This window comes from Daphnia magna, linkage group LG3 (genome assembly GCF_020631705.1).
Source record: "Daphnia magna isolate NIES linkage group LG3, ASM2063170v1.1, whole genome shotgun sequence".
NCBI classification, from domain to species: domain Eukaryota; kingdom Metazoa; phylum Arthropoda; class Branchiopoda; order Diplostraca; family Daphniidae; genus Daphnia; species Daphnia magna.
In genome coordinates, this window is record NC_059184.1 from 6222889 (window position 1) to 6247798 (window position 24910).

Here is a 24910-nt window from a genome sequence, read left to right on the forward strand (position 1 = left end):
CAATGCGGTCGCAAGAAACAAAGGTAAGCTGTTTCAACTGGGAGGCAATGGCTGTAAGAATCGCTTTGCGGTAATCCGTTGACACTTGGATGAAAGTTACAAGTTGGACCTGCAAAACAGACTGATTCTGGTTCCACCTAGAGGTTACAGATAGACTTTAACGTTACCTTAGGGAAATCCGTAACTAAAATTGAACGAAGCTGATCAGGTGTTACAGGACAAGTGTGCAACAGCTGAGAGAAAGTAACTTCCATTAAATTAGGGCACATGCGGCCAATAGCTTTCATCATCATTTGGTCACAAATATTGACAAAGTCAATGCTAGTCAAGGCAATGGGGCCTACAAAAATTATACATAAAAGGGCAATAGGTAATTTTCGTTTTTAAAATGTCAACACATAAAGAAGTTAAAGCAGAACCAAGTTACCAGAAAATGGCACATCAATTTCCCATGGGAGACGAGTACGAGAATTAGTTCCATCACCGTCATCGTATATAATCTGTCCGTGGTTACTTGCACTGACCTCATTTTCTGTTGGAATTTGGTAGAGAAGTTTCACAGCAGAGCTGACCGATGAACTGAAATAATCTATTCTTTGCAAATCCGGAAAGTTACGTAAGAGAAGGGCAACGGAAGATGGGGAAAGTCTGGAGAATTCACGGCTTTTTTGAAATTTTTCTTTTCTTCAATATCTTCTAACTGTAAGTGTTGAAGGGTGGAGCAAAAAGGAGTAAGATAAGCAGGTGATATTTTTATGTTTACGTAATTTTCTTCTTCGAGGATGGTCCCTTTATCAGCAAAACTACATATTGTTTCTCCGAACATTAACGCAAGAATATCTTTTTCAGAAAGCGAAAACCGGTAATGCAAAGATGACGGAGTCGTGGGCAGGACATTCCTATACAGTTTAATAATGTCCTGTGATGCTTGTTGAGATAATAAAGTGAAAGAGCTGTCAAATTGGACAAAGTGTTCAAGGATATCACAATAGGGTTCAATTTCTCTATTGATGTTGATTTTGCCACCATTTCGAAGTTTAATTTAAGTTTTTCAATATTTGGAGAATGACTACAAATAGTCTGAACAAACTTTTCATTTGGCTCGGTTTTTGGGAAAACTACATGAGTATCAAGTTCGATAAAGCTATTGTCCAGAACACAGTCTAAAAACACCCAAATGTCTGATTTCTGGTCAGTATCGTAAAAGTTTCTGTTGAATTCACAGACCAGTCTTTTCCTTATCTCATCATTCATTATTCCAACAAGATGATGATTAAGACGACTTCTGACAAAGCATCGAACGTTTGAGCTGGTCAAAAAGGATTAAGGGAAATCAGGGATGAATACGAATTCATGCCACGGCTGTCTTCAGGCCGATGTTCGGAACAAAGTAGTAAATTACTGAGAATCTCACGATAACAAGCCGTGAAAGCTATCTCTTCAAGGCGAGTGACCACATATCTTTTCCTCATGCCGACGATATGAATGTCACGGATGTAGTTTCAATTAATTTACTCGGATAATCGAGGGAAAATTGTTCATCAACAACTTAGAAACTTATTTATCTTTTATTTTCGTCTGCTCTGTCCATATGTCGTCCGCTTTTTTAAAACTAAGGGCGCCAAAAAGTAGTTTTTCGAAACATTCTGGGGATAATTGTTGGAATATTGTGATGATGAATACTGCCTGGTGTTGCAGTTAGAATAACGGAAAGGCAATGTGCAGCTTGGAAGGATTCAATCTTCTTTGACACTTTTCAATATGCAAGTAAATATGACGATGTTACAGCTTCCAGGTCATGGCTTTCTGTGCAATCACGCTCAGCTGAATAAAACTCGTTAATTTTTCTGTTCTATATGGAAAAGACACAGTTTATTCCCCGAACACCAACATATTTATACGAGGAGAATTTTTTTTTTTTTATTTTCGTTGGCTTAAAAATTGAGTAATTCAACTACAGAAAGATTTTTGCCACTGTTTAATTTTATCGCCGTTCTTTTCCACGGTTTCGATTCACGATTAAACCGTCAACTATTGAATTATTCAACAACTTAAAGTGTATAGAACATGCTTTTACGTGAAGGAACGTGACGTTGCATGGAGTCGTAAATTTCACAAATCCGAACAGGTATTTGAATTAGAATGTTATTTTTAGCTTTAAGAACGTCTGAACCATAGAAAGCATGTCTTACTTCGTATTTAAATATAATTTTTTGCATTCTGAATTTGATTCACATTCACCTTCTACTCGATCCTCCTTAACCCTTAAACTTAAGTTAACGTTTCACTTTCCTGTTGCAAATCGCACGACGCACGTGGAATCGTGGATGGCGTTAAAGTGGAATGGGAGGAGTCAAATTTTGCGATGTATCGCCGTCTGCTTGTTAAGTGTCCTTTCACTCCTTCGCATACATTATACCGATTATACATTCGACAAAGGTGTACCCATTTTTTTTTCAGTTAAAGGCTATTGCTATTTCCTATTGAAAATTTCCGTAGTAATCTACAACCACAGTAGTTTTTAAGATGTGGAAACCTAACGAAGATTTTGTTAGTGTTCTCCTGTCAATGGGAATTTCCAGGAATGTTGCAGAAAGGGTAGCTATATTTCCCATTGTATACTATTGTATTCAGAGTAGGACTTATCATTTTTTAGGCATTACTCAACACAGGAAATAGCTCAGCTGAAATAGCAGCTGCATGGATTTTTGATAACCCAGATGGAACATTGCCTGAGCTTCCCCTCACTGCTGATGAAATTGCAAATCTTTCAGGTATTGGCTGCCTTCAGTGGCTTAATAGTGAATATTAGTAGTTCTCCATATCAAGTAAATTAAAATTCTCATAATAGACTTGCCATCCCAGGAAAACATGAATAGTGATGAGAATTGTGAAGAAGATGAGGAAGATGATGTGGTGCCTGAAGGCTATGATGGCCCGTACAAAATGGTCTTTGTTGTCAATATGAGTTTAGGGATGGGAGTAGGAAAAATAGCAGCACAAGTAATTCTTATACACAATTTTAAAGATTCCAAGCATTATTGTTATAGAGCATCTTTTCTGTTTGTTAAAGGTGGCACATGCTGCATTAGGGTTACACCGTGAGCTGATTGACAAGGAAATGGAAGAGAATAAGGAATGTGGGGCATTGACTTGCTGGGAAGATTATGATGGGTAACATCAATTTTTTAATTGTCAGATGTATCAGCATCTGCTCAAAAGATATGTGTTTCTATTATATATAGAGAAAGAAAAATTGCTCTGAAAGGTGAAAGCAAGGAGCATCTCCTTGATCTATTGAGGCAAGCAAAAGAAGTTGGTTTATGTCACTACTTGGTGAGTGATGCAGGTCACACACAAGTTGCACCAGGCTCAAATACTGTGTTGTCAATATTTGGGAAAGAATCTGATGTTAACCTAATTACTGGAAAATTAAAGCTGCTATAGCAAGCATTAAAACACCTATTCGATTCTAAATAATTTTCCAACCGGCTCTCTCGCTTTGATTTAGTCGTGAAATCAATGAAGTTTCGTTTCATAAGTCTTCCTCCTTTAATCCGTAAAAGCAGTACCATTTCTAATGTTTTTTCGGGTAATTGGGAAAGTTCATCAATTGACGTCATCTGATAAACTCAACAAGAGCCCATATAATTATTAAGATCTTATTTTTCAATACAAGAGTAACAAAATTCGTCAAATATACAACATTACTGGTTCTCTCATTTAAATTGAATGGAATCCAAATCCAGCATTATTTTAGGAAACCTGTGAAGTTTGTTCCCAAACGCAGATTAAAGATTGTGGTCAGTGAGTTGCCGCGACGAGAAAAAAAAAAAGGGCAACAAAGTAGAAAATTTTAATTGTATTTGCGTATCACTGTTGCCGAGAGCTATTTTAATTCTTTAGCCCGATCAGCAAAGAGATCACGATTGAAATGAAAACATTCGTCGCCTTCTAGATGTCTCGGTAGAGACCAAATCCAGACAAAAAAGAAAGAATTAAACGTAAATTATTTACATGCACATAACAAAAACGTTCCATCTCTAAATTGGATTTCAAAAGAAAATGTGGTGGCAGGGAACGAGGTAGACAGCTGAAACTGATTTGACCCACGGAATCTGATTTTTGTTCATGCAATTTGATGAATTTGAACCGAAGAGAATTTGTTGGTTAGACTCGGTTACTGAGTGAGGTAGAGAACGTGAGTTCGAATCACTACGGGTCTAATCACTACTCTAATAATGCGGAGAAACAGCGTTTCACATTGCAAAACGGAAAGTAGAAGGGGGTCACGTTTCTAGCGTGTGGACTGTAGGTATGCTTGAGCCATATCTTTCAGACGACGCATTCGTGTAGGGTACCTGAGAAGGATAAAGAAAATATAGCAATGAGTTTCCAGGTTGTAGGAATTAAATCATCTTTAGCACAAATCTTAATACTTAGTTAGTCTGGAGTAGGATTTGAAAATTCCACTTTTAATGGCTTTTTCTAGCGCTTGACCAAGTTGAAGCCTGTCGAGTGCGTGTGACTACAGATTTTATTCAGTTTTATGAAATGTGAGCAACAAACCTCATTGATTAATGTTATTTACCTCGCTACAATTTGACGTAATTGCTTTTGACACGACCTGGTCGCGTTGAATAGTACAATCCGTAGTTGAAGTACTAGAAGTTTGACAATCGTCAATCGTACGAACACCTTTGTTACCTATAATAGTTGCTTCAGAACCAACTCTTTCCCCCTTGGTAAGAATTTGTTTGGATTCTGTTTCAGTAAGAAATGTCTGTTTTTGATCATCTCCTTCTCGAATTCCATTACTATTGGGTTCAGGCAGATACTCGATTGCAACGGCGAGTTCTTCTTCATCTTTCAAAATGAAATTGCGATTAGTAGCCATGAAACAATAGTCAACCTTTCAGATACTCTTACCTTGACTGGAGACCTCATCATTGCTTTTGACAAGTTTTTTATTCGTTAACGAAAACGACGAGCTGGGTTTCATATTTGTCTTCTTGTTGGTATTTCTCGGAAAACCAAGCATATCAGAACTTGGTTTGACAATTTTTTTCTTCTTGTCCTTCGAGATGTCCATAACTTTCTTTTTCTCATTAGAATCTGCTTGTGTTACAGAAGATTTCGCTTTTTTTTGTTGCTGATTTTTAAGGACTACTTGTTTTTGAGGAATCTGCTTTGCCTTACGGGCTGACTTTCGTGTTGATTCACTTTTTGTAACGGCCTCCCTCGCTGTGCGATTTTCTGTAGATTTTTTGGGCTCTTGCGACTTGGCAGATTTAGAATTTGACACGTTATCATTCTTCTTTACCACGATTTTTGCCTTCTTACTTCTTTCTTCAGAAACATCGTTTTTCCTCTGCTCTACTGCCTTTTTTTGCGATTTATTTCCAACGGTTTTATAATCTTCTAGTGATTGATTGCGTTTCTCTTTTCTGTACATCTTCAACTCTGAACTGGACGAAATAGCATCGGTCTGTTTACCATCCTTGTTGATCATCGAAGACAGGTTAGCAGAAAGTTCATCCTCATCAATGGCATCGCAACCTTCTAATAAATGCCTTTTAAAGTTACTGCGATAAACATAATGCTTAGAGCAAAATGGACATCTCTGCTCGGTCACTCGAACTCTTTGTTCAGGTGACAATGCTTCTAAGAAACTGGCCTCTACTTGATCTTCCATAACCAACACCATCGACACCTTCCGACTTGAACGAACAGGCCTTCTTTCTACCGCCACTGGAGTCTCTTCGGTTTCTCTTTCTTCTTTCACAGATCCGTTCTTGGTCGTCTTCCGATGAGATTTGCTTGATCCGGAATCCTTTTTCAACAGCTTTGACTTGATTGGAGATTTAGCAGATAAAACTTGAGAAGGCATGGCAGGAGAAGGAAAGCTGGTTGATTTTTTCTTCTGTGCATTGGAAATTGTAGGGTGACTACCGTTAGTACGAGCATGTGAGGCAGATCTGGAATCGTTTACCGGAGAACTTGGCAGAACATCTGATTTTCGCTTATTACTGGAACTCCCCACGTTGCTTTTAACTTTGCCAGAATCCTGGATCAGTTTTTTTGTTTGGACTTTTGTTCTAACACTACTTTGTTTCTTTTCTGGTGCCGAAAGTTGAGTGCGGCCTTCCATGGATTCTATCAGCTTCTTGGGGCAATAATGCTTGTGCTTGAGGACAGATGTATGCGACTGAAACTTCTTCTGACATCCGTCACACTCGTGTAAATCAGTCGAGGATTTCGGAGTAGAATTTGCAACAATTAGTGTCGTCCTTTTTTTCACGTCATTGTGGGGTCTCACAGGGGTAACGGATCCATTCACTTGCTGCAGACTGACTCGTTGACGCAGAAGCCTTTTCGTGACAATGCCCTTTTTCTTCTTTGTCGGAGGAGGTTCACTAAATGAAAGAACACGCCGAGTACTTCTCCGCAATACTCCGGCAGGTGCATCTTTATCTACAGCATCTAGAGGAAACAATGTTCATCGAAACTATGAGCAACTCAAGATTTTTTTTTTTGTTTTTTTTGTATTTCAAACCTTCTTTAGGTGAGCGATTACGAAGAGATCGCGTAGCCGATGGATTTTTCGTTTGGCTAGAAATTGTTCTCTGCATCCCTCTACTTCGCCCATTTTTAGTTTCAGGCTGATTCCAATGACTTCGTCTGGAGCTGGGATTCACTTTTAAACGACGTTTTCGGGAGGGACTGGCCGACACATGGTTTGAACATAAGAGGATGTGACTGTGAAGTTCTGGAATTGACTCGACGACGAAATGGCACTTGGTACATTGATAAGTATTTGGGGGAAGATTCAGTCCACCAGTGCCGGAACGCGTAATTTGTCGAGTTAACTCTCCGGCCAAATCAACTTCGATTGACTGATCCAGTTGAATATGAGTGCACCAAATGCCGTTGTGACCCTTTTGCTGATGGTCTAATAGAGCTAGGAAATCGTGAAATATTTCCCCGCACGGTGAGCAAATGTAACGTTTTCTTCGAATCCACTCGCCACTGAATTCCGGCTGCCGAGTGGCTGTTTCCACTGTTACTGTTGGATTAGTTTTTGCAGGGAGTAAATTCAACGCCTTTGAAATGTCCAAGCCTTCCGGACCGGCTTGACTAGAGTTGCCGTCAGTTTTGACAATTTCTTGCAATTTCCACGACTGCAACCCATTAAAATATGCCATTTGAATTGGCACATCCAATTTATGCACTTCGCTGACACTGTGGTTAGTTTCTCCCCAAGACCAACGTTGAGGTGGTGGCGGATCACCGTCTGAAGCCTCGACATCAAATCTGTCATCCTTTTCAAATAATAACGAGTGTTATTAATAAAAAAAGTAGATCCAAACAAAAGCCTTGTGTTCATCAACTTACTGCAGGGGCGACAGAACGGATGTGGTTTGTTTTACCGTCGAGAAACCGGTTGAGGTTTTCATTGGCATTGGAAATAACGAGCAATAAATCTTGAGAATTTATCTGATTTCCAGACGATATCATAGGTGACAGAGTTGACTGATGTAATGTTGGTTTGCCAGACAGCTTGCGCGACAACAACCAACCAGGTGAGCAGATGCCATATCGCCCGTGAGCTCCTCGGCGATGACGACACATGTTGATGTATGAATTGAACATTTTGGAACACAGCGTGCAAGCGAATCGGAAAACAGGGGCTGGACATCCCAGCTTCAAAGATGCTTCCATGTCCATTTCTTCACTCTCCTCTGCTGGACTTATTGCCAAAAAATCGTCTCCAGCTTCACTTGTTTCTCCAGACTGGAGGCCCGTTTCGGATTCCGGTTTGGAAGGTGGACCAGGAAGCTCAGGTGGGGATTGATTTCCTCCTCGACATTGATTTTTCTTAACGTGTCTCAGAAGAGTTTTACGTAGCGAAAATGCCGTACTGCAGCGAGGACAGCGATTAGTGCCTCCCTGCTGCCTATCGCCATTGACGAGAGCCGCCGTTACGGCCTGCGATGGTCCCCCGTGCGATTCCAAATGTTTGAGCAAGTCATTCTTGGTCCTTAGTAGACGGCTAGTTTTTGTGATAGATTAGTCAGTTATTCGTTTTACAATTGAAAGTATTCTTACCCGCAATGGTGACATCGGAATAACAATGGAGACGGATTATTAAGACGGTTAATCAGTCTATCGTTAGGTCCCGATGCCGGAAATCCACTTCGTTGATGTTGGCCGGCTACGGCTATGGCGCAGTTGTTCACATCGCGAGGGCTCAGGAAGGCAAAATTAATGTGAAAGCGCAAATAATGGCGCTTCAGACTAAAGGAGCGTTTAAAAACGCCACCGGGGGCTGGACAGAGATCACAGACGAATATCTTCTGTCCGCGCTTACCGCGTTCCACATGATGTGGTTCCAGTTCAAACTGATAGTAGTTGTCATTAACGTTGACAGATGTCGGCGGCTCGGACGCTTCCAGCAGTAACGAAGGCGACGAAGCACCACGTCGATGTACTTTCATCGTTGTCGACGGTACTTCGGCGTCTACGTACTGTTATCCCGCATAAAAAATGTATTTATTGCCCACTTCCGGCGAAAATCTAAGAGACAAATATATATGTTTTATATACGTATTACAGTCGTCCAAAAACTTATTCCTGATAATTACGAAACTCTACTTAAAATTCCATTCATCTTTCCGTAGCAATTACAGCCAATGGCAATCTTATCTGTCCAATTAAATCGCTAGATATAAGCTAAGAAAAGTGCGATGAAAAAATTGGCGCAATTAAACGGAATTCGATAAAAGAAATAGAGATTCGAAATGACAATGACTGACTGTACGCTGATCACGTAGAGGTGAGTGCACGAGATACATTGGAAATGTCACCTATATATCATTTTATCTATTTTTTGTTTCTCCCCTATCCCTTTTTTTCTTTTTTCGTCGGAGAAAACCAAAAAATGGAAAAAAAAAACGAGAGGTTTCACGTCTGACATTCCCCCGGGCTTCTTCATCAGAAACCTCCATGCGAAGCAGTATCTTCTCACCCCCCCCCCCTTCCCACCCCTTCCATTTTCCTCTCCGGAACCCCAAATGTTCAATTTTGATTTAAAGAGCAAAAAGAGCAAAATTCTTACCCTGTCAAAAGCACCTAACACTCAGAACTTACTACCTAGAACTTACTACCTCGTTATCAGAACAAGATAGCCTTCGAAAGCCAAATAAAAGGAAAAGAAGAAAAATAACGATAGTATGCCGCTTCGGTCCATAGATACCCAGAAATTATAGGCCATTCCCAGACTACGCAAACACCGTAGAACACACGGAGCCATTTCCCTTCGTAGTAAACTTTCTAACAAGTTTCGCAAAAAAAAAAGACATGGAAGAAAACAATACGCCCGATTTCGAGACGAATAAGAGATATACGTTTTCAGGAATTTCACGTAGGCAGGACTAGGTTGTACACAAGTTACGTATACATGGAGTTTGATATGGGGGGGGGGGTGGTCTTTAGATCTGCCTAGTGAGGCCACAAAGAACAAAAAAGTCGCTATTTACCTGTAAATGTGATCAAACCCCTTCCAGAGCTTGATATTGGAACAGTTAATAACAGAAATCAGTGAGTATAAAGCGAATTAAGGCCCAAAAACAGTGACTCCGAAGGGAACCAAAAACGAGGATGGACGAAACCAAACACACACACACACAGATACACCAGTTCTACTGAGCGTGCTGAATACGGCTTGAATGTATGCCCTCTGTGGGCACGGGACTTCGTTGTGAGTTGAGACCCAACAACAGCCCCCCTCCCCTTTTCAGTTTTCCCCCCTCCCCTTCTCTCCCTTTTTTTTTTTTTCTCCTTTCTCCCATCCTTATTCATCGTTTCTATCGAGGCCGTCTGCTAGCAAAGGCCATCGAATTTAGTAACGCCATGTTAGTGTTATGCGAAGCGCATAGATGGTAGCTAGAGACACTAGTACACCAGCAAACAAACATTTTACAATAACAGCTAATTTTTAATGGACAGTTTACGTCAACAATGGTTGGCCTTGTCTGGAGAATCTTACTTTAAAGAAGTGAAAATAGTGACACGCGAATATTTTTAATGTTACATCTGTGATGTTTGAATTATTGTGATATAAAATTTAAAACTTCATTTGATTCGATCCTTGTTTTGTGAACATTTTGAATAAAGGAAAGTCCATTTTCAGCAAGTGCACAAAATGAGTGATGCAAACATGTTAGTTTTCTTAAGCGTTGGTACGTATCGTTCATTACATTATTCATTATACCTAATCCGCTAATAATTTGTCAGCTAAAAAAAAGTAACAACTCATTTTCTAACATATGATTTATCAATAGTCATGCTTGTGGGGAGCTTTTTAGCAGGTTCCGTGCCTTTAATGGTAAATCTGTCTGAGGTAGGTCTGAACTGGATCCATTCATTCTTATTCATAAATTTACTAACCCTGTTTGATTATCAAGGAACGCCTAAACCTCGTATCTATTCTGGGAGCAGGTCTTCTAGTAGGAACAGCCCTTGTAGTCATAATACCAGAAGGAACTCAGATGCTTTATTCTCAACAGCTTGAAGGTTTTGCTGTCATAAATATATAGCAAAATGTCCAAAGATTAAAATTTTGTTTTAGAAATAAAACAGAAGTATGAACATGTAAAGGGTACTTCCAAAATCCCACATGAAGATACCGATCACCAAGAAGAGGGACTCCACTCAGTGATTGGACTTGCACTTGTGCTAGGATTTGTGTTTATGCTTTTAATTGATCAAATTGGAACATCCAAGTCCAGAGGTAAGTCTGGTTTTCATACTCTTGGTAGTTATCTTCAATGTAATGATGATGATTTCTAACTGATATTAGTAGACATTGTCCAACTTGTTGCTGTGCAATAAAGCCAATTTTTATGTCATACTTAGACAGTTTGCTGTACCTGAAATAAGAATTGTTAAATTTAGTGAACTTACCTCTATGAAAATAATTTTCTTTCATAAATAGATCCTGAAAGCGGCACCGTAAGAAGCAGTAGATCATTCCAAGCTACATTAGGTTTGGTTGTTCACGCCGCTGGTAAGTGATATCCCAAAACTTTAATAGGATTTATTCTACTTAAACAATACAGTATGTGTGTGAAGTAGTGAATTATTTTTTTCGATTGGGTCGTTTATAGCCGATGGTATTGCGTTGGGCGCCGCAGCTACGACGTCTCACGCAGCTACAGAAATGATTGTTTTTCTTGCAATCATGTTGCATAAAGTAATCCTTTCTACCATTTTATTTATTTACATTAGTTTTATAGTACGACAGCCTCATTTTTTGTTTGTTGTTTTTTAAATTGTGTAGGCGCCAGCTTCTTTTGGATTAGTAACTTTTCTTTTACATGATGGCTTAGATCGAGCTCGTATCCGTCGATACCTTCTCGTCTTTTCACTAGCAGCGCCGCTCGCGGCATTAGCAACTTACTTTGGTCTGAGTCAAAAGAGCAAAGAAACCCTTTCCACTGTTAACGCAACTGGCTTTGCAATGTTATTCAGCGCTGGCACATTTTTGTATGTTTCCACCGTCCATGTCTTGCCAGAAATCGTTATGCGCTCAGGGGGGCATTCCCACCATTCGCCTTCTGATGGTGCCGACAAAATAGGATTCACGCGATGTGAATTGCTCGTACTTGTCTCTGGTGCTCTCCTCCCGCTAGCGTTGACGGCATTTCATCATCACTGAACGTCACGTGCATGTACAACAAACGGCCACTTCCTAGTCTTCATTCAGACTAGGTCATTTGCAGTGACTGTATGTTTTCACGTTACAAAGCTAGGAGATGCATGAAAGTGCAATCCCTTCTTCCCTTTTTCCCCCCTGATATACACAGTGTTCTGACGAGTGATTTCAATGTCACAATTTTATATTCGTCCATTTCCAACATGTGGTTTGTTAATAAACTTGAATATTTACTGGGAATTTGCCGCATTCGGTCTTATTGAGGACACTGTCGGATGTGCTAGCGCTCAATAAGTCCTATGGTCGTGATATTTTCTCGTTTCACGTGCCTTTAGAAAACCCAAGTTGGTTCGCCCATGTTAATCTTCACGATATTTGACTTGTGTACTGTATTGCGAAACATTGTCAACGCAAAACGGCCAAACAGACTTGGGCTTATTTTCTTTGATTTGTTTTGAAGGTGTTTCTCCCGACTCCGGCTGCATTTTTACACTGTTTGAAGGATGTTAACGTTTACAGAAATGTCGGTGTCCACAATTTTATCTTAAAGTTGGTTGTTCTAGTTATCTAGTAGTTGCCTAATTTCTCAGGGGAAGGAACAGTTGCCTAGCGATCCCCTCAGACCATTTATTGCCGTGCGGTTAACTTACGTTCGTATTGTTCCTCTACAGGAAAATAGCGCAGAGAAGTTAAGAGACAAACAAAATGAGCGACCAAAGTTTGCCTACATCTGCAGTAAAACGCCAATTCTATTAGTGGCAAGAGTAATTTGGGATTTAGTAGAAAGAAAACTACGTACCGTTTGCATAGAGGGGAAAACAATTTTGCTGGTCCCTACCGTCGATTTTACTTTCTTTTCTGTTGCGGTTGTTGTCCATCTTGTTTCATTTCCCATACGACATCCGACCTATGATGTGTAACAAGGGTCTTGTCAAGCTGGTCGTGAAATTGAGCTCTTGCAGCATGAAATGTAAAACCGAGAACATGAAATAAAATATGTAATGTGACCAAGTTACCGCCAGATCATCTTCGCAATATGTTTTATTTTATTTAATTTTTTTTAGTTATACCCTAGTCTTAAAAGCTGGACAATGAAAGATGCACCAATTGCTCAGTCCAATTATTCCAAAGTCCAAACCGGAATCTGCAAGTCTCCGAAAATTATGTGTTGCAACGGTAGACGGTATCATTTAGTTAAACCGTATGTTTACTATTGGTGTGGGGATAGCTTAAACCCTTTTGGACATTGCTGGTTTAGGCAACGGGAAGGGCCTGAAATAAACTGAAGACCTCTGGGTGTCACGCGACATTATCTTCGAATGCTCTACAGTATCGCCTGTGTTTCATATTGCGGAACAGACGGGATTACATTGTTCTTTCAGTCTTGTTTTCTCTCTCTCTCTCTCTCTCTTTCTGTCGATTCCATGTTGTTAACTCTGTTTCTTTTGTTCAGTCCGCTCAGGGAATCATTGGATGCGCTTTCTCTTGGCCTTTTATTTTCATGTGACCGGATGAACTGGCTACGGTGCGGATCGGCAGTCACGTCAATAAGTATTGTCTCGCGTGTCATTGGGATACTAGAGCAACCGTCTTGGTTGCGGCCGTCTTCGATGACACAGTTATGCAGAGCTCTAGCGGTCCCTCCCGAACGGCACATTTGAAACCGGGAGGCAATGCCTGACTTCCAAACAACGGCAGTTAACAACAGCTCATATGCTGTTGCAGACGTGCCGATGGGAGCATAGTATTGTCCGTCCTTGCAGTTCCTTCGCTATTCTGTGGAGGCTTGCATTTCTCACTCGGTTTTGATACGACTTTGAACGGCTTTCGTGTTTCTTTGGCCAGTGGAAATCCGTTTTCTTCGACCCTATTATTGGTAGTTGATTCTGAATTGTCCGTCTCTTGTGGTTGCCAATTACGGAACGGAAGAAAGATCAAGGCGAGAGCCAGGAAAATAACAAAGGAAAGAGTAGGAGGTCGTTGAAGGCACTGGAACTGGAGTGTAGGAAGTCTTGGAGAAGCGGAAATTGCATGACTCTAATGACGAGAACAAGATAGATCGAGACGGCGCCGGTTATTGGTTGTCCTTCCGTCTATTCTTTTTTGTGTGTTTGTCTTCATGTGTGCTGTGTGTGTTGGGCGTGAATAGTTTCTGTTAGTAGTTTATTTTCAACTTGGTCGACACTTAAATCCTTCACGACGGCTTTGCGAATAGGAAAAATCTGCCAGCTGCTAGGCGCGTAAGTATACATACATACATTTATATTATACATCTTTTTTTTTTTCCCTTTTTTTGTTGTGAAATTTGGACGTATACCATGCACGTGAACGTCTCCTACTATTTGTGTTTGCATTGGAGTGCGCATACATAGTGATTGACTGACAAAGTTAGTCTATCACGCCATCTCTAGCATCAGATTAAAATGCTGATGCCACTGTCAACCAGAAGACCATCACTCTCCCTGTCCGTGTCTCCATAATCATTTAGTTGGGTCTCAGTGGGTCTGCGCGTGTGGCCCGGCAAGCAAGATATAAGGATCTGGGAGGACGTCTAGTCAGACCTTGCAAAGAGCTGGCTGAGAGGAGTTGCTATTTATATGGATGCAGAACGCCACTGTGACTAACGCGACTCTTCTCCAGTCGCATAGTTAAATAAGGATTGTGCGGTTCAGCTTGACTATTGCCGAGTAGGCTATAATTGTGACCGACGGCCTCTGGTTTATTTGAGGCGCCGAGACGGTCAAAAAGGACTGGCTGGGAAAATTCGGCGACATGCTTCACACTCACTGACACTTGGCTGAAGAAATACAATGACAATACTATGAAAACATCATTTATTCCATAAGTGTATGTTAGTAGCAAAAGTCGCTAGTATAGATAAGTTGATATTTTTTAACTGAGCAAAATACGAAGAAAAACATTGTTACCACGTGAACCATCCATCCCGAGCGGTTGACGGCAGCCGCAGTCATGTCGTGCTATTATGATGAGACGGCTTTCGCATTTGACGCATTGCGCCACATGCGGTCGATTACCTCTATTCCCGCGCACTCTTAACTGTTGCTTCCGTAATGTCTGACTTGTGTTTTATTTTCCCCAGTAATTTTTGTTTAGCGAAGGATTGAATTTTTGGGCTTGGCCGATCGCCTTAAGCCTGGCATACACATAGCACAACAAAGGAGACTTAATCCAATGCATAAATGCCTTTTTCTAGCCGTTCAGTTTCCTCGCATAAACCCAAAGTTTTGTCGTCATTCTTCCTTATTTTTTTTGTACAGCCTTCAGCGACTGCGGCATATTTGTGATTTACGATCCCTCGCTAGTGGATGAGAAGTTAGCGAGGGAGTTGGTGAAACTGTCACAAAACACACAGGGCTTTTAGGCTGAATATACAATATGATATATACGTAACGTGCTTCACGTACGTACTATTTATCGCAGTCTATAGTCTACTGCTGATTCCCACCATACCATGAAAAACTAACTGAGAATGTGCGCTGAATTCCATTCTCGCCAGACAAATGATGGATTCATCGATCCAAATGTGGAGGCTTTTGAAATGATCTGAAGAAAACTTCAGCTATAGGCCCACTCAAAACATTGTGAATTGCCATCGCTCATATTCATTCACGTAGCCTTCTTTATGCATCGTCCGGTGATGTTATTAACAAAACAAAGATCCCTGAGCAGGCCGCATTCATCGGCTAAAAAGAAAGAAAGAAAGAAAGAAAGAAAGTAGAAACAATACAGCGACAAAGAAAAAAAAACATTCAACCACATAAAAGGAATTCTGTACAAAGTCAAACCTTTATCACGTTAGATAAATCTCTATTTGAACAACCGTGTCCCCTGCCGTCCTATTCACGCGGTGTAATCCGTTCAACGTATCAAAGTCCATACATAATGTAACAAATTGTGGAGAGTGGCCAAGATACACTTCAGATAGCTAGGCTAATCATAATCATCGCTAGAATTGCTTGAAACTGTAGCTTGATTGCTGTTTACCACACTATTGATCCAAACCATATGTTGTGGCCTCTATTTACCATTCGAAACACGAACGCCCTCTCCTCCACAGAGAGAAAAAAAAGGGATGCAAAGGAACGGAACTATGCTTTGTTTCACACTGCCTAGCTCTGAAGTTGAGAGCACAAGCGGGCTTTTCACTCCAGCCAGAATATCACGTCCTTTTCAAGTAGTGTTAATTTATTGATCGCAATGCTAAAGAAGATTGGATGAGATTCAGTAAATAATTCATTGCATACGGGAAGCAACTAGGGAGGGCAGCCTGCCATGTCACTGGAACAACGCCATTTCTCTGTCAGATTTAATTGTCCCAAAGGCAATTGCTGTGCCAAAAAAATACGAACCAAGATCATTTCTAGCATCTTGCGGCGACTAAAAGTTAAGCAAATGTAACAGACTGTCACGGACTCGATGGAGCGGAGCACTCACGAATAGAAAACAAAACTGGCGCAACGAGTGAAGAGCCACCTGGGATCTAGTCTCTTATTTTTTTTTTCACGCAATTCTCCCATCTATCGATTCTTTCGTGCTGGTCTTTACGCTCTGTGTGAGTTTGAAATCGATGCTTAATGTTTGCCAAGATATTTTTTCTGCTGTGATTAGTCTCACACATATACTTACAGTTGGCTCTGCGTCGCATAGAATCAACATTTCCCGGCGAAAGGGTGAGCTCCATTATACAGTAAAAGAGTTGATCGAACCGACGATTGCATGGAGTTTCCGGGAGTTTCTATTTCCAGCTATATTCACTCGAGCCGCCGTTTTTTTTTTTTTTTGCTGTGCATAAAGTGGTGACATAAACGGAACTATAGCATTTCCTTGCGAAAGAAAGAGACGGGGCCGCGCTAAAAAAGCGCATCACTGACCATCGCGTTTGCATTGCAGTCATCTCTCGCATCTCACAAGGCATAAAACGAGGGCGCAGGTTTTTATAGTTGCGTGAATCTCAATCGAATATAGCAGAGCAGCAGTCGGCTACCATAAACCCCCAACGCGCTTCGAAGTTGTGACATATTATACATTCACCCACGCCCTACATCTTGTCTGTTGTCCTTGGTGAGTTTCTGTATATCAGTCTGGGAATCTATAACTATTTATATCCACTTGAAATCTTTACATACCACAGCAAGAGGCTCTATAAATTCGAAATGAATATGTTATCGCGTTAGAATAGCTTATAGAAGAACATGGGCTGGAAAAAATGCGCTTATTACTTAAAGACTGATTACATGTCAACTACGTGCGACTGAAAAATGTAAAAATAAAAAAAAATAACGAATATAATCAAATATGCGCAATGTTTGAAATACTCGGAATTGTGTTTGTTTTAAAACAATGCGCAGACGTTTGATTGATGATCTCGTTTTGGCCTCATCCGGAAAGAAAAAAACCATTTGGCCGCTTGACCAGAGAGAGACAGAACGAGGAAGACTGAGAGGGATGTCACTCAGCATATTGGAGAACAGGATTGCGTGTGGAACTAATTTTCATGGAACGCGAATAAAATAGCATAAATGCTTAGAGTTTGAATCAAAACAAAAGAACCAAAAACAAACAAAAAATAAAGAGAGAAGAGAACAGTATACAGTATCGATAACTGGCATCGATTGAAATCTAGAAGAGATATCTGCAGAGTGTCTTGACAGTATGCTGCGGTAAAGACGCGCAGTCGCTGTCGTCCTGTAAAATCTCGTGGGACTGTTGAAGACTAACGTAAAACGGCCACTTGATCGTCGTCTCGTAGTTAGTCAACCACCGCCCGTACGACCCATAACTTGCTTCGCTGCGGAAACTCGACGGACACAATTGTGTGTGTTTGCGCGGCTGTATTATCCAGCTGCCTTCAAGTGGTCCAAAAACGGTGGCAAAAAAAAAAAATCTCATTCTTGATGATGTCCTTAAACCTTTTGAATCCGGGAGGCAGTGGCGCTTCCGGTTATGGAGTTAGCGGTAGGCGATGCAACGTCAGATTTCAACATCGGTGCGAACGAAAACAATACATGTTTAAGTGCTGATTCTGCTCTCCAACTGTCCTCACGAACGTTTTTTGTTTTACTCTTGGTTAACTGTCGTATAGGAATCGAACACCAGTGACTAGCGTGGAATCGATGGAGGAACAACAGTCATCTAGTCACTGCGTTTCGTCGCAACAACAGGAACACAGCATCTCCAATCAGCGAGCGTCCCTCCATCTCCCCGAAGCGGCGCTAAACGCGAATTCAACAGCGGCATCATCTCATCAACATCTCCAGTTTCCTCCGCGGGTTGGCGGAATTCAAGCTACACTTGCCGAAAAGGAAGATAGCCTATCGCCGGCCGTGCCCAGCCTTCTTCATCTGCCTCTATGCCGCCAGACAACCCCCGTGCCCGGACTCCGTTATCGTAATCTTGGGAAAAGTGGTCTTCGCGTATCTAACGTTGGACTAGGTGAAGACAATGGCAATTCTCCGTATCGAGTTAGACCGGCGTCTTGGTTTCTTGTTTCAGCAGTCTGATATTTAAAAAAAATATATCATTTCGCATTTCCTGAACTCTGATCTTCTTTCTTGAATTGAAATGCAAGATTGAGAGCTTTTTCCATATGCTACGATCATTAATCAGTAATGGTTCTCTGATTACGCTGTCATGGTGCAAATTGATTCAGGAAAGATATGCAACCTTACTAGTAATCATGGATGCGATAACGGTAACTAGCTACGTTTACCGGGATTACGAAGTTGGGGTCCACCTTTCGCCAAGGATTGTTGAATAATCTTGGCTGTTTCTGCATTGTAATTGTTCAACGATATTGAACAGCTTAAAGTGATTCAAATGTTAATTGTTTTTCCTTTAACGAGACATATCAGGACAGGGCCAACACAACATTTCCATCATCGTAGAGAACAACTAAATGAATTTTCATTGCAAAACTGAAGTGGCCTACCCAATTAACAGGGGGTTCCTAAGAGTTTTATTGAAAACAAGCTCAGTTTAAAAACTTTACAAGCGTATATACGACCGTTGATTGTACATAGAATAATTAACCACCTTTCAAATTTGTTTCCTTTTTGTTTTTGTTTTTTACCAAAGGTACTTGGGTGACATTCAGTGCACCCATAAGTGAAGAAGTAGCCGAAGACATTATCGTTATGGCCTTCGAGAGCGGTATCAATGTTTTTGACCTGTCCGATGGATACTGTGGACCGCGGGCAGAAGTATCACTTGGCCGTATTCTAAGACAGAGACGATGGAGGCGGTCCAGCTACATAGTCATCACGAAAATCTATTGGAGCTACCGGTACTTGCAGCCTATTGCTATGGGTCTACGTATTTCCTTTCGAGTAGCAGTTAACATTGAATGCATGTTAAAAAAGTTGAATTGACAAGGAGGCCTTGCCGACCCTTTGTTTTAAGTTTAGCCCTTAACGTTAATTAATCAAACGCTCGACCATCCTAATAAATGTCACTTTCAATATGTTGGATCAAGTTCCGAAGAGAGAGGTTTGTCAAAGAAACATATCGTCGAATCGATTCGCGCCTCACTTGATCGGCTACAGCTGGACTACATTGATGTTGTTCTCATTCACAGAGCTGATCCAATGTGCCCCATGGAAGGTTAGTTGTTTTTCAATTAAAAGTTTAATTGAATTTTTACTATACGTCTATATGCTGTACATACACAGAAGTGGTTCGGGCCATGAATCACGTCATAGATCATGGGTGGATTATGTATTGGGGCACATCACGTTGGTCGTCGGTAGAGATTTCGGAAGCTTACAATAACTGTCGCCAATTCAACTGCCCACTGCCGATTTGCGAGCAATCCGAATATCATTTTCTCTGCCGCGAAAAAATCGAAATATCCCTGCCCGAAGTCTACAATAAATTAGGTTTATCTATTGCATTTCAAATCTTTTTTAAAATTAAAATGTACGGAAGATAATAATGTCTTCACCACTGGAAAGTACTTAAATTCAAGATGTGACGGTTTGTGTCAGGTGTCGGACTGATGACGTGGTCTCCGCTAACTATGGGATTCAATGTTTCTAAAGGCGAGGAGACGTTTCCAAATTTTCATCGCATGTCCTTTAAGGTATAGCCAATGACAGACAACCTTCAGTTCTTATTTTAAACATGGAATTCAACAGAAAAAATTCTCTACCGTAACTTGGCCCGACGACGACGCAGCCGGTGCTACCAAAGAGGTGAGGTTATGCAACCTTTCAGTTTAGAAACACTAAAAATGCTGCCAAACATTCCTTTGACGATTCACTGTACGTATTTATTTGAAAAATAGAACGCCTATGTACCGAGGATGTCGGCTGAAGAAGTTCAGCGTCAAAACAGCAAATTGCGGGAAATTTCGCTGATGGCCGAGCGCTTCGGCTGTACTTCATCTCAACTCGCTATTGCGTGGACACTGAAAAATGAACATGTTCATTCAGTCCTGGTTGGAGCTATTTCCCCAGAACAACTATACGAACACCTCCAAGCTCTTCAGGTCATTTTCAGTTTCCGCTTTTTAAAGTTATGGAATCAGTTTTGTTGTAACCATTTCTGAAGAAACTCTTCAGACGTATCCCTCATCAGCATTCCTACCATTAAAAAAAGGAAATTAAAAATTACTTAGGTGTATTTAAATGTAAATACCATGCAAAAAAAGCCAGTTGTTTTGCTTCTAAAAAAACATCCGTTTTTCTACAATGTGCTTTACAGATAGTGCCTAAATTGTCGGCTGCCGTTATGATGGATCTTGAACGAGTCCTGGACAATAAACCTATCCGTCCTCCAATGATATCAACGCTGGCGATGAGATGACAAGACAAAACCGAAAATATACACCCGTCGATATAATAACGGTTACAATAGCAACCAAGGAAAGTGCGATTTCGGCCAGTTGCGGTCAAACGTTTTGGAGCCAAATTCTCATGTAACATGTTGGCCTTTTGTATTATTCTATGACCCTGTGAGATGGGCTTCATGCGAGGAATACTTGGATATAGTTGGAGATGATTCTGAGAAAACACGGTATCTCTTATCGTTTCCTTTTTTGGATACCAAGTTCTATATGTAGGTTCATCCGAATGTTAGTTTGGGAATTTGTAATTATTGGTAATCTATTGGTTTTCTTTTACCTGACGCGTAAAGTAAATAACTAAGAAGGAAAATTTATATTTCATTATTAAAAAGAAATCATTAAGAACTTAAGTGGTACTGTAGATTCTTACACCATTTAACTCTTGGATGGCTTGAAAAATGCTGGTGCTTCTCGCGTTCGATTACTGCTATTGCCAGCTACTCACTTATTTTGTATGTAAATTGGATGACGATAAAAAATGTCGCCTGTTGCTACATTATCCTGAACTATGCATATACAACAATACAAAATAAAAAACAAATTTACCTAAACTCTTACGGGGAGAGGAAAAACGCTTGTAAGCGTTGACGGCGTTTTCAAACTCATTTTTCATTCTTAAATTTTAAGGTGTCAGCACATCCGCGCAACATCTTGCTGCCCATATTTCAACACCAAGAAAATTATTTGATAAAAAAAAAAAAAAAGGAAGCACTTCAATGACATGCTAATTCCTCCAGAACTGTCATGATGGCATAGCCTTCATGACATCAGCTGATAGCGTACCCATACTGAGTCTATGCTAGAGGGCTGAATCAGCTCACCAGACATAGACCGTTCGTAGCTATAATTGCTATCAGACTCTTGGACTAGCGGATCCCTTACATAAACTATGATGTATAGGGAGGACTCACATCCCATCATTAGAAGTGCTTCCAATACTAAGAATTTCACACAAGCCTTATATACTGTGAATTTCATGGACCAATTCCGTTGCTGACGCCTTGACTCGTTTTTCTTGTAAAATCGGCTTTCATACAATTTCCGAAGACCGTCTGGCCAATTTAATAAATGAACACTATTTGGAATGCAACGGCGGATCTGATTCGATGTTATTGTAACAAAAAACTAAACGAAAAGAAAAAAAAACAACCAAAAACAGCAGAACAAACAGAAAACCTCATAAGGGTTGCATCCTTGCTGAATGCAACTATATCCTTAATTGAACGATCTAGACTTGCCAAGTTGATACAAAAATTTAATGAACTGTCATCACACTAGCAAAAAAATTTAATTCTGAGTAAACGGATCTACAGGTTGTTGGACAAGCTTTTTCGTGTGGTGAATTCAAGAGCTACTGGTATGAGGCACACGTATCACGTATAGGATACCAGGTAAGATTGGTAATATTGGTAGCCCATTTCGGCAAAAGTTGATCGTGACTGAATCGTTACAATTCACCCTGTAAGGTTAAACGAAAGAGAATCTACAAATAGAGATCATGCTTGTGCGTTGACATTTGTGATTACTGTCACCTTGACTATAATTTATCGATTGTAATTTTTAACAGATTACTATAAAGTGATAAAAATCAGGCGAAAAGGTTTAAACAGCAAAACACCAGATGGCAGTTTTGATCAAAGACTGCCTAAAATCAATCACCTGCTGGCGTGCCAGCAATACCGTAAGCTACTGGCACGCTAGTACGAACAATACAACATGAAGTTACTGATTTTCTCCATGCAAAAGCCGGGCTTCTCTTTGCTTGCACGCCGGTTGCTACCGTAACAAGCGAAGTTTCATTCGAAAAGCCATCTAGTAGCCATAATATCCACTAGAGTCAGAGGGAAAATTCTAATCTTGTTGACGCTTGTAGACGATAAAGGTAATGGTTTACTTCAACTGATAGCGATAGTTGAATTGCCTTTCCTGAGCAGAATTTTCTGCTCCTGTGAACTAGTTTAAATGATTGACGTATGATCCTGAATTTCTTTTTTATCCGCTAACTTGATTGCCGGCTACAGTCCCGAAATCCAAGCAATCTTTGGCACTTTGTTTACATGGGGTCTAACAGCAGCCGGCTCGGCTCTGGTGTTTCTCATGAGTGGAACCCAGGTAATAATATACATCTAAAGCACTGAAACATCCATCATACATACTTTTTGAATCTTCTGTGTAGAGGAAATTTTTAGACAGCAGCCTTGGTTTTGCTGCAGGTGTAATGCTTGCGGCCTCATACTGGTCTCTTCTAGCTCCTGCCATTGAAATGGCAGAAAGCTCAGGAATGTATGGAGAATCAGGAGAATATGCCTTTGCTCCTGTTGCTCCTGGTTTTTTCTTAGGAGCTTTATTTGTTTATGCAGCTGATCAGTTGATGCATTACTTTAAAATTGGATCAACAGAATTAATGATTGGTAATGTCTGGCATTTATTAACATTCATACAATTGTAGTCTAATGTGCACCATGTTCCTTTACAGATATGAATGTAGAGTGCAATTTGTCTCCAGAAACAAAACAAAAAGGGATTGTTGGCTGCCGTTATGATGGATCTTGAACAAATCCTGGACAATAAACCTATCCGTCCTCCAATGATATCAACGCTGGCGATGAGATGACAAGACAAAACCGAAAATATACACCCGTCGATATAATAACGGTTACAATAGCAACCAAGGAAAGTGCGATTTCGGCCAGTTGCGGTCAAACGTTTTGGAGCCAAATTCTCATGTAACATGTTGGCCTTTTGTATTATTCTATGACCCTGTGAGATGGGCTTCATGCGAGGAATACTTGGATATAGTTGGAGATGATTCTGAGAAAACACGGTATCTCTTATCGTTTCCTTTTTTGGATACCAAGTTCTATATGTAGGTTCATCCGAATGTTAGTTTGGGAATTTGTAATTATTGGTAATCTATTGGTTTTCTTTTACCTGACGCGTAAAGTAAATAACTAAGAAGGAAAATTTATATTTCATTATTAAAAAGAAATCATTAAGAACTTAAGTGGTACTGTAGATTCTTACACCATTTAACTCTTGGATGGCTTGAAAAATGCTGGTGCTTCTCGCGTTCGATTACTGCTATTGCCAGCTACTCACTTATTTTGTATGTAAATTGGATGACGATAAAAAATGTCGCCTGTTGCTACATTATCCTGAACTATGCATATACAACAATACAAAATAAAAAAACAAATTTACCTAAACTCTTACGGGGAGAGGAAAAACGCTTGTAAGCGTTGACGGCGTTTTCAAACTCATTTTTCATTCTTAAATTTTAAGGTGTCAGCACATCCGCGCAACATCTTGCTGCCCATATTTCAACACCAAGAAAATTATTTGATAAAAAGAAAAAAAAAAGGAAGCACTTCAATGACATGCTAATTCCTCCAGAACTGTCATGATGGCATAGCCTTCATGACATCAGCTGATAGCGTACCCATACTGAGTCTATGCTAGAGGGCTGAATCAGCTCACCAGACATAGACCGTTCGTAGCTATAATTGCTATCAGACTCTTGGACTAGCGGATCCCTTACATAAACTATGATGTATAGGGAGGACTCACATCCCATCATTAGAAGTGCTTCCAATACTAAGAATTTCACACAAGCCTTATATACTGTGAATTTCATGGACCAATTCCGTTGCTGACGCCTTGACTCGTTTTTCTTGTAAAATCGGCTTTCATACAATTTCCGAAGACCGTCTGGCCAATTTAATAAATGAACACTATTTGGAATGCAACGGCGGATCTGATTCGATGTTATTGTAACAAAAAACTAAACGAAAAGAAAAAAAAACAACCAAAAACAGCAGAACAAACAGAAAACCTCATAAGGGTTGCATCCTTGCTGAATGCAACTATATCCTTAATTGAACGATCTAGACTTGCCAAGTTGATACAAAAATTTAATGAACTGTCATCACACTAGCAAAAAAATTTAATTCTGAGTAAACGGATCTACAGGTTGTTGGACAAGCTTTTTCGTGTGGTGAATTCAAGAGCTACTGGTATGAGGCACACGTATCACGTATAGGATACCAGGTAAGATTGGTAATATTGGTAGCCCATTTCGGCAAAAGTTGATCGTGACTGAATCGTTACAATTCACCCTGTAAGGTTAAACGAAAGAGAATCTACAAATAGAGATCATGCTTGTGCGTTGACATTTGTGATTACTGTCACCTTGACTATAATTTATCGATTGTAATTTTTAACAGATTACTATAAAGTGATAAAAATCAGGCGAAAAGGTTTAAACAGCAAAACACCAGATGGCAGTTTTGATCAAAGACTGCCTAAAATCAATCACCTGCTGGCGTGCCAGC

The 24910-nt window shown here is 40.3% G+C and overlaps 5 protein-coding genes and 3 long non-coding RNA genes across 12 annotated transcripts; 4 read left to right on the forward strand and 4 right to left on the reverse strand.

Annotated features, from left to right (window-relative positions):
- The first annotated feature begins 2373 nt into the window (after window positions 1-2373).
- Window positions 2374-3702, forward strand: LOC116919641 (probable peptidyl-tRNA hydrolase 2). Its single transcript, XM_032925655.2, has 5 exons — window positions 2374-2598; window positions 2657-2774; window positions 2852-3003; window positions 3074-3174; window positions 3246-3702. Exons 1-5 carry the CDS (start codon window positions 2527-2529, stop codon window positions 3445-3447), a joined length of 645 nt encoding a protein of 214 aa, XP_032781546.1. The 5' UTR covers window positions 2374-2526; the 3' UTR covers window positions 3448-3702.
- Window positions 3703-3847: 145 nt separating this feature from the next.
- On the reverse strand, window positions 3848-8531 carry LOC116919636 (the record flags this gene model as incomplete). Its single annotated transcript, XM_032925648.2, has 7 exons — window positions 3848-4361; window positions 4440-4528; window positions 4592-4866; window positions 4930-6483; window positions 6557-7322; window positions 7396-8053; window positions 8110-8531. Coding segments are annotated over 7 exons (3828 nt in total), but the record flags the coding sequence as incomplete, so codon positions are not given.
- A 1408-nt stretch (window positions 8532-9939) lies between these two features.
- LOC116919640 (zinc transporter ZIP9) lies at window positions 9940-11956 on the forward strand. Its single transcript, XM_032925653.2, has 7 exons — window positions 9940-10241; window positions 10344-10402; window positions 10467-10575; window positions 10631-10792; window positions 10997-11068; window positions 11169-11254; window positions 11342-11956. Exons 1-7 carry the CDS (start codon window positions 10205-10207, stop codon window positions 11717-11719), a joined length of 903 nt encoding a protein of 300 aa, XP_032781544.1. The 5' UTR covers window positions 9940-10204; the 3' UTR covers window positions 11720-11956.
- A 1440-nt stretch (window positions 11957-13396) lies between these two features.
- Window positions 13397-20889, forward strand: LOC116919632 (voltage-gated potassium channel subunit beta-2). 5 transcript variants are annotated; one of them, XM_045170834.1, is made up of 10 exons: window positions 13397-13956; window positions 17086-17723; window positions 17820-18169; window positions 18812-19019; window positions 19209-19336; window positions 19405-19611; window positions 19720-19814; window positions 19870-19926; window positions 20019-20222; window positions 20438-20889. In XM_045170834.1, the coding sequence occupies exons 2-10, from the start codon at window positions 17632-17634 to the stop codon at window positions 20537-20539; spliced, it is 1443 nt and encodes a 480-aa protein (XP_045026769.1). In that variant the 5' UTR covers window positions 13397-13956; window positions 17086-17631; the 3' UTR covers window positions 20540-20889. The 5 variants fall into 5 exon arrangements, with proteins under 5 accessions (XP_045026769.1, XP_045026770.1, XP_032781537.1 ...); XM_045170835.1 differs by lacking the exon at window positions 17086-17723 and having other exon boundaries at window positions 13399-13956; XM_032925646.2 differs by lacking the exons at window positions 13397-13956; window positions 17086-17723 and adding an exon at window positions 16454-16798.
- On the reverse strand, window positions 14534-16323 carry LOC123470523. Its single transcript, XR_006644203.1, has 2 exons — window positions 15523-16323; window positions 14534-15420 (listed from the first exon to the last, which is right to left on the reverse strand). It is a non-coding gene; the product is annotated as an uncharacterized LOC123470523 (long non-coding RNA).
- LOC116919635 lies at window positions 19599-22259 on the reverse strand. The gene is made up of 3 exons (XR_006644204.1): window positions 22112-22259; window positions 21126-22038; window positions 19599-20316 (listed from the first exon to the last, which is right to left on the reverse strand). It is a non-coding gene; the product is annotated as an uncharacterized LOC116919635 (long non-coding RNA).
- Window positions 22260-22289: 30 nt separating this feature from the next.
- On the forward strand, window positions 22290-23775 carry LOC123470519 (zinc transporter ZIP11-like). The gene is made up of 4 exons (XM_045170847.1): window positions 22290-22461; window positions 22601-22691; window positions 22756-22990; window positions 23056-23775. Exons 2-4 carry the CDS (start codon window positions 22677-22679, stop codon window positions 23130-23132), a joined length of 327 nt encoding a protein of 108 aa, XP_045026782.1. The 5' UTR covers window positions 22290-22461; window positions 22601-22676; the 3' UTR covers window positions 23133-23775.
- A 729-nt stretch (window positions 23776-24504) lies between these two features.
- Window positions 24505-24907, reverse strand: LOC123470524. Its single transcript, XR_006644205.1, has 2 exons — window positions 24768-24907; window positions 24505-24694 (listed from the first exon to the last, which is right to left on the reverse strand). It is a non-coding gene; the product is annotated as an uncharacterized LOC123470524 (long non-coding RNA).
- Between the last annotated feature and the right edge of the window lie 3 nt (window positions 24908-24910).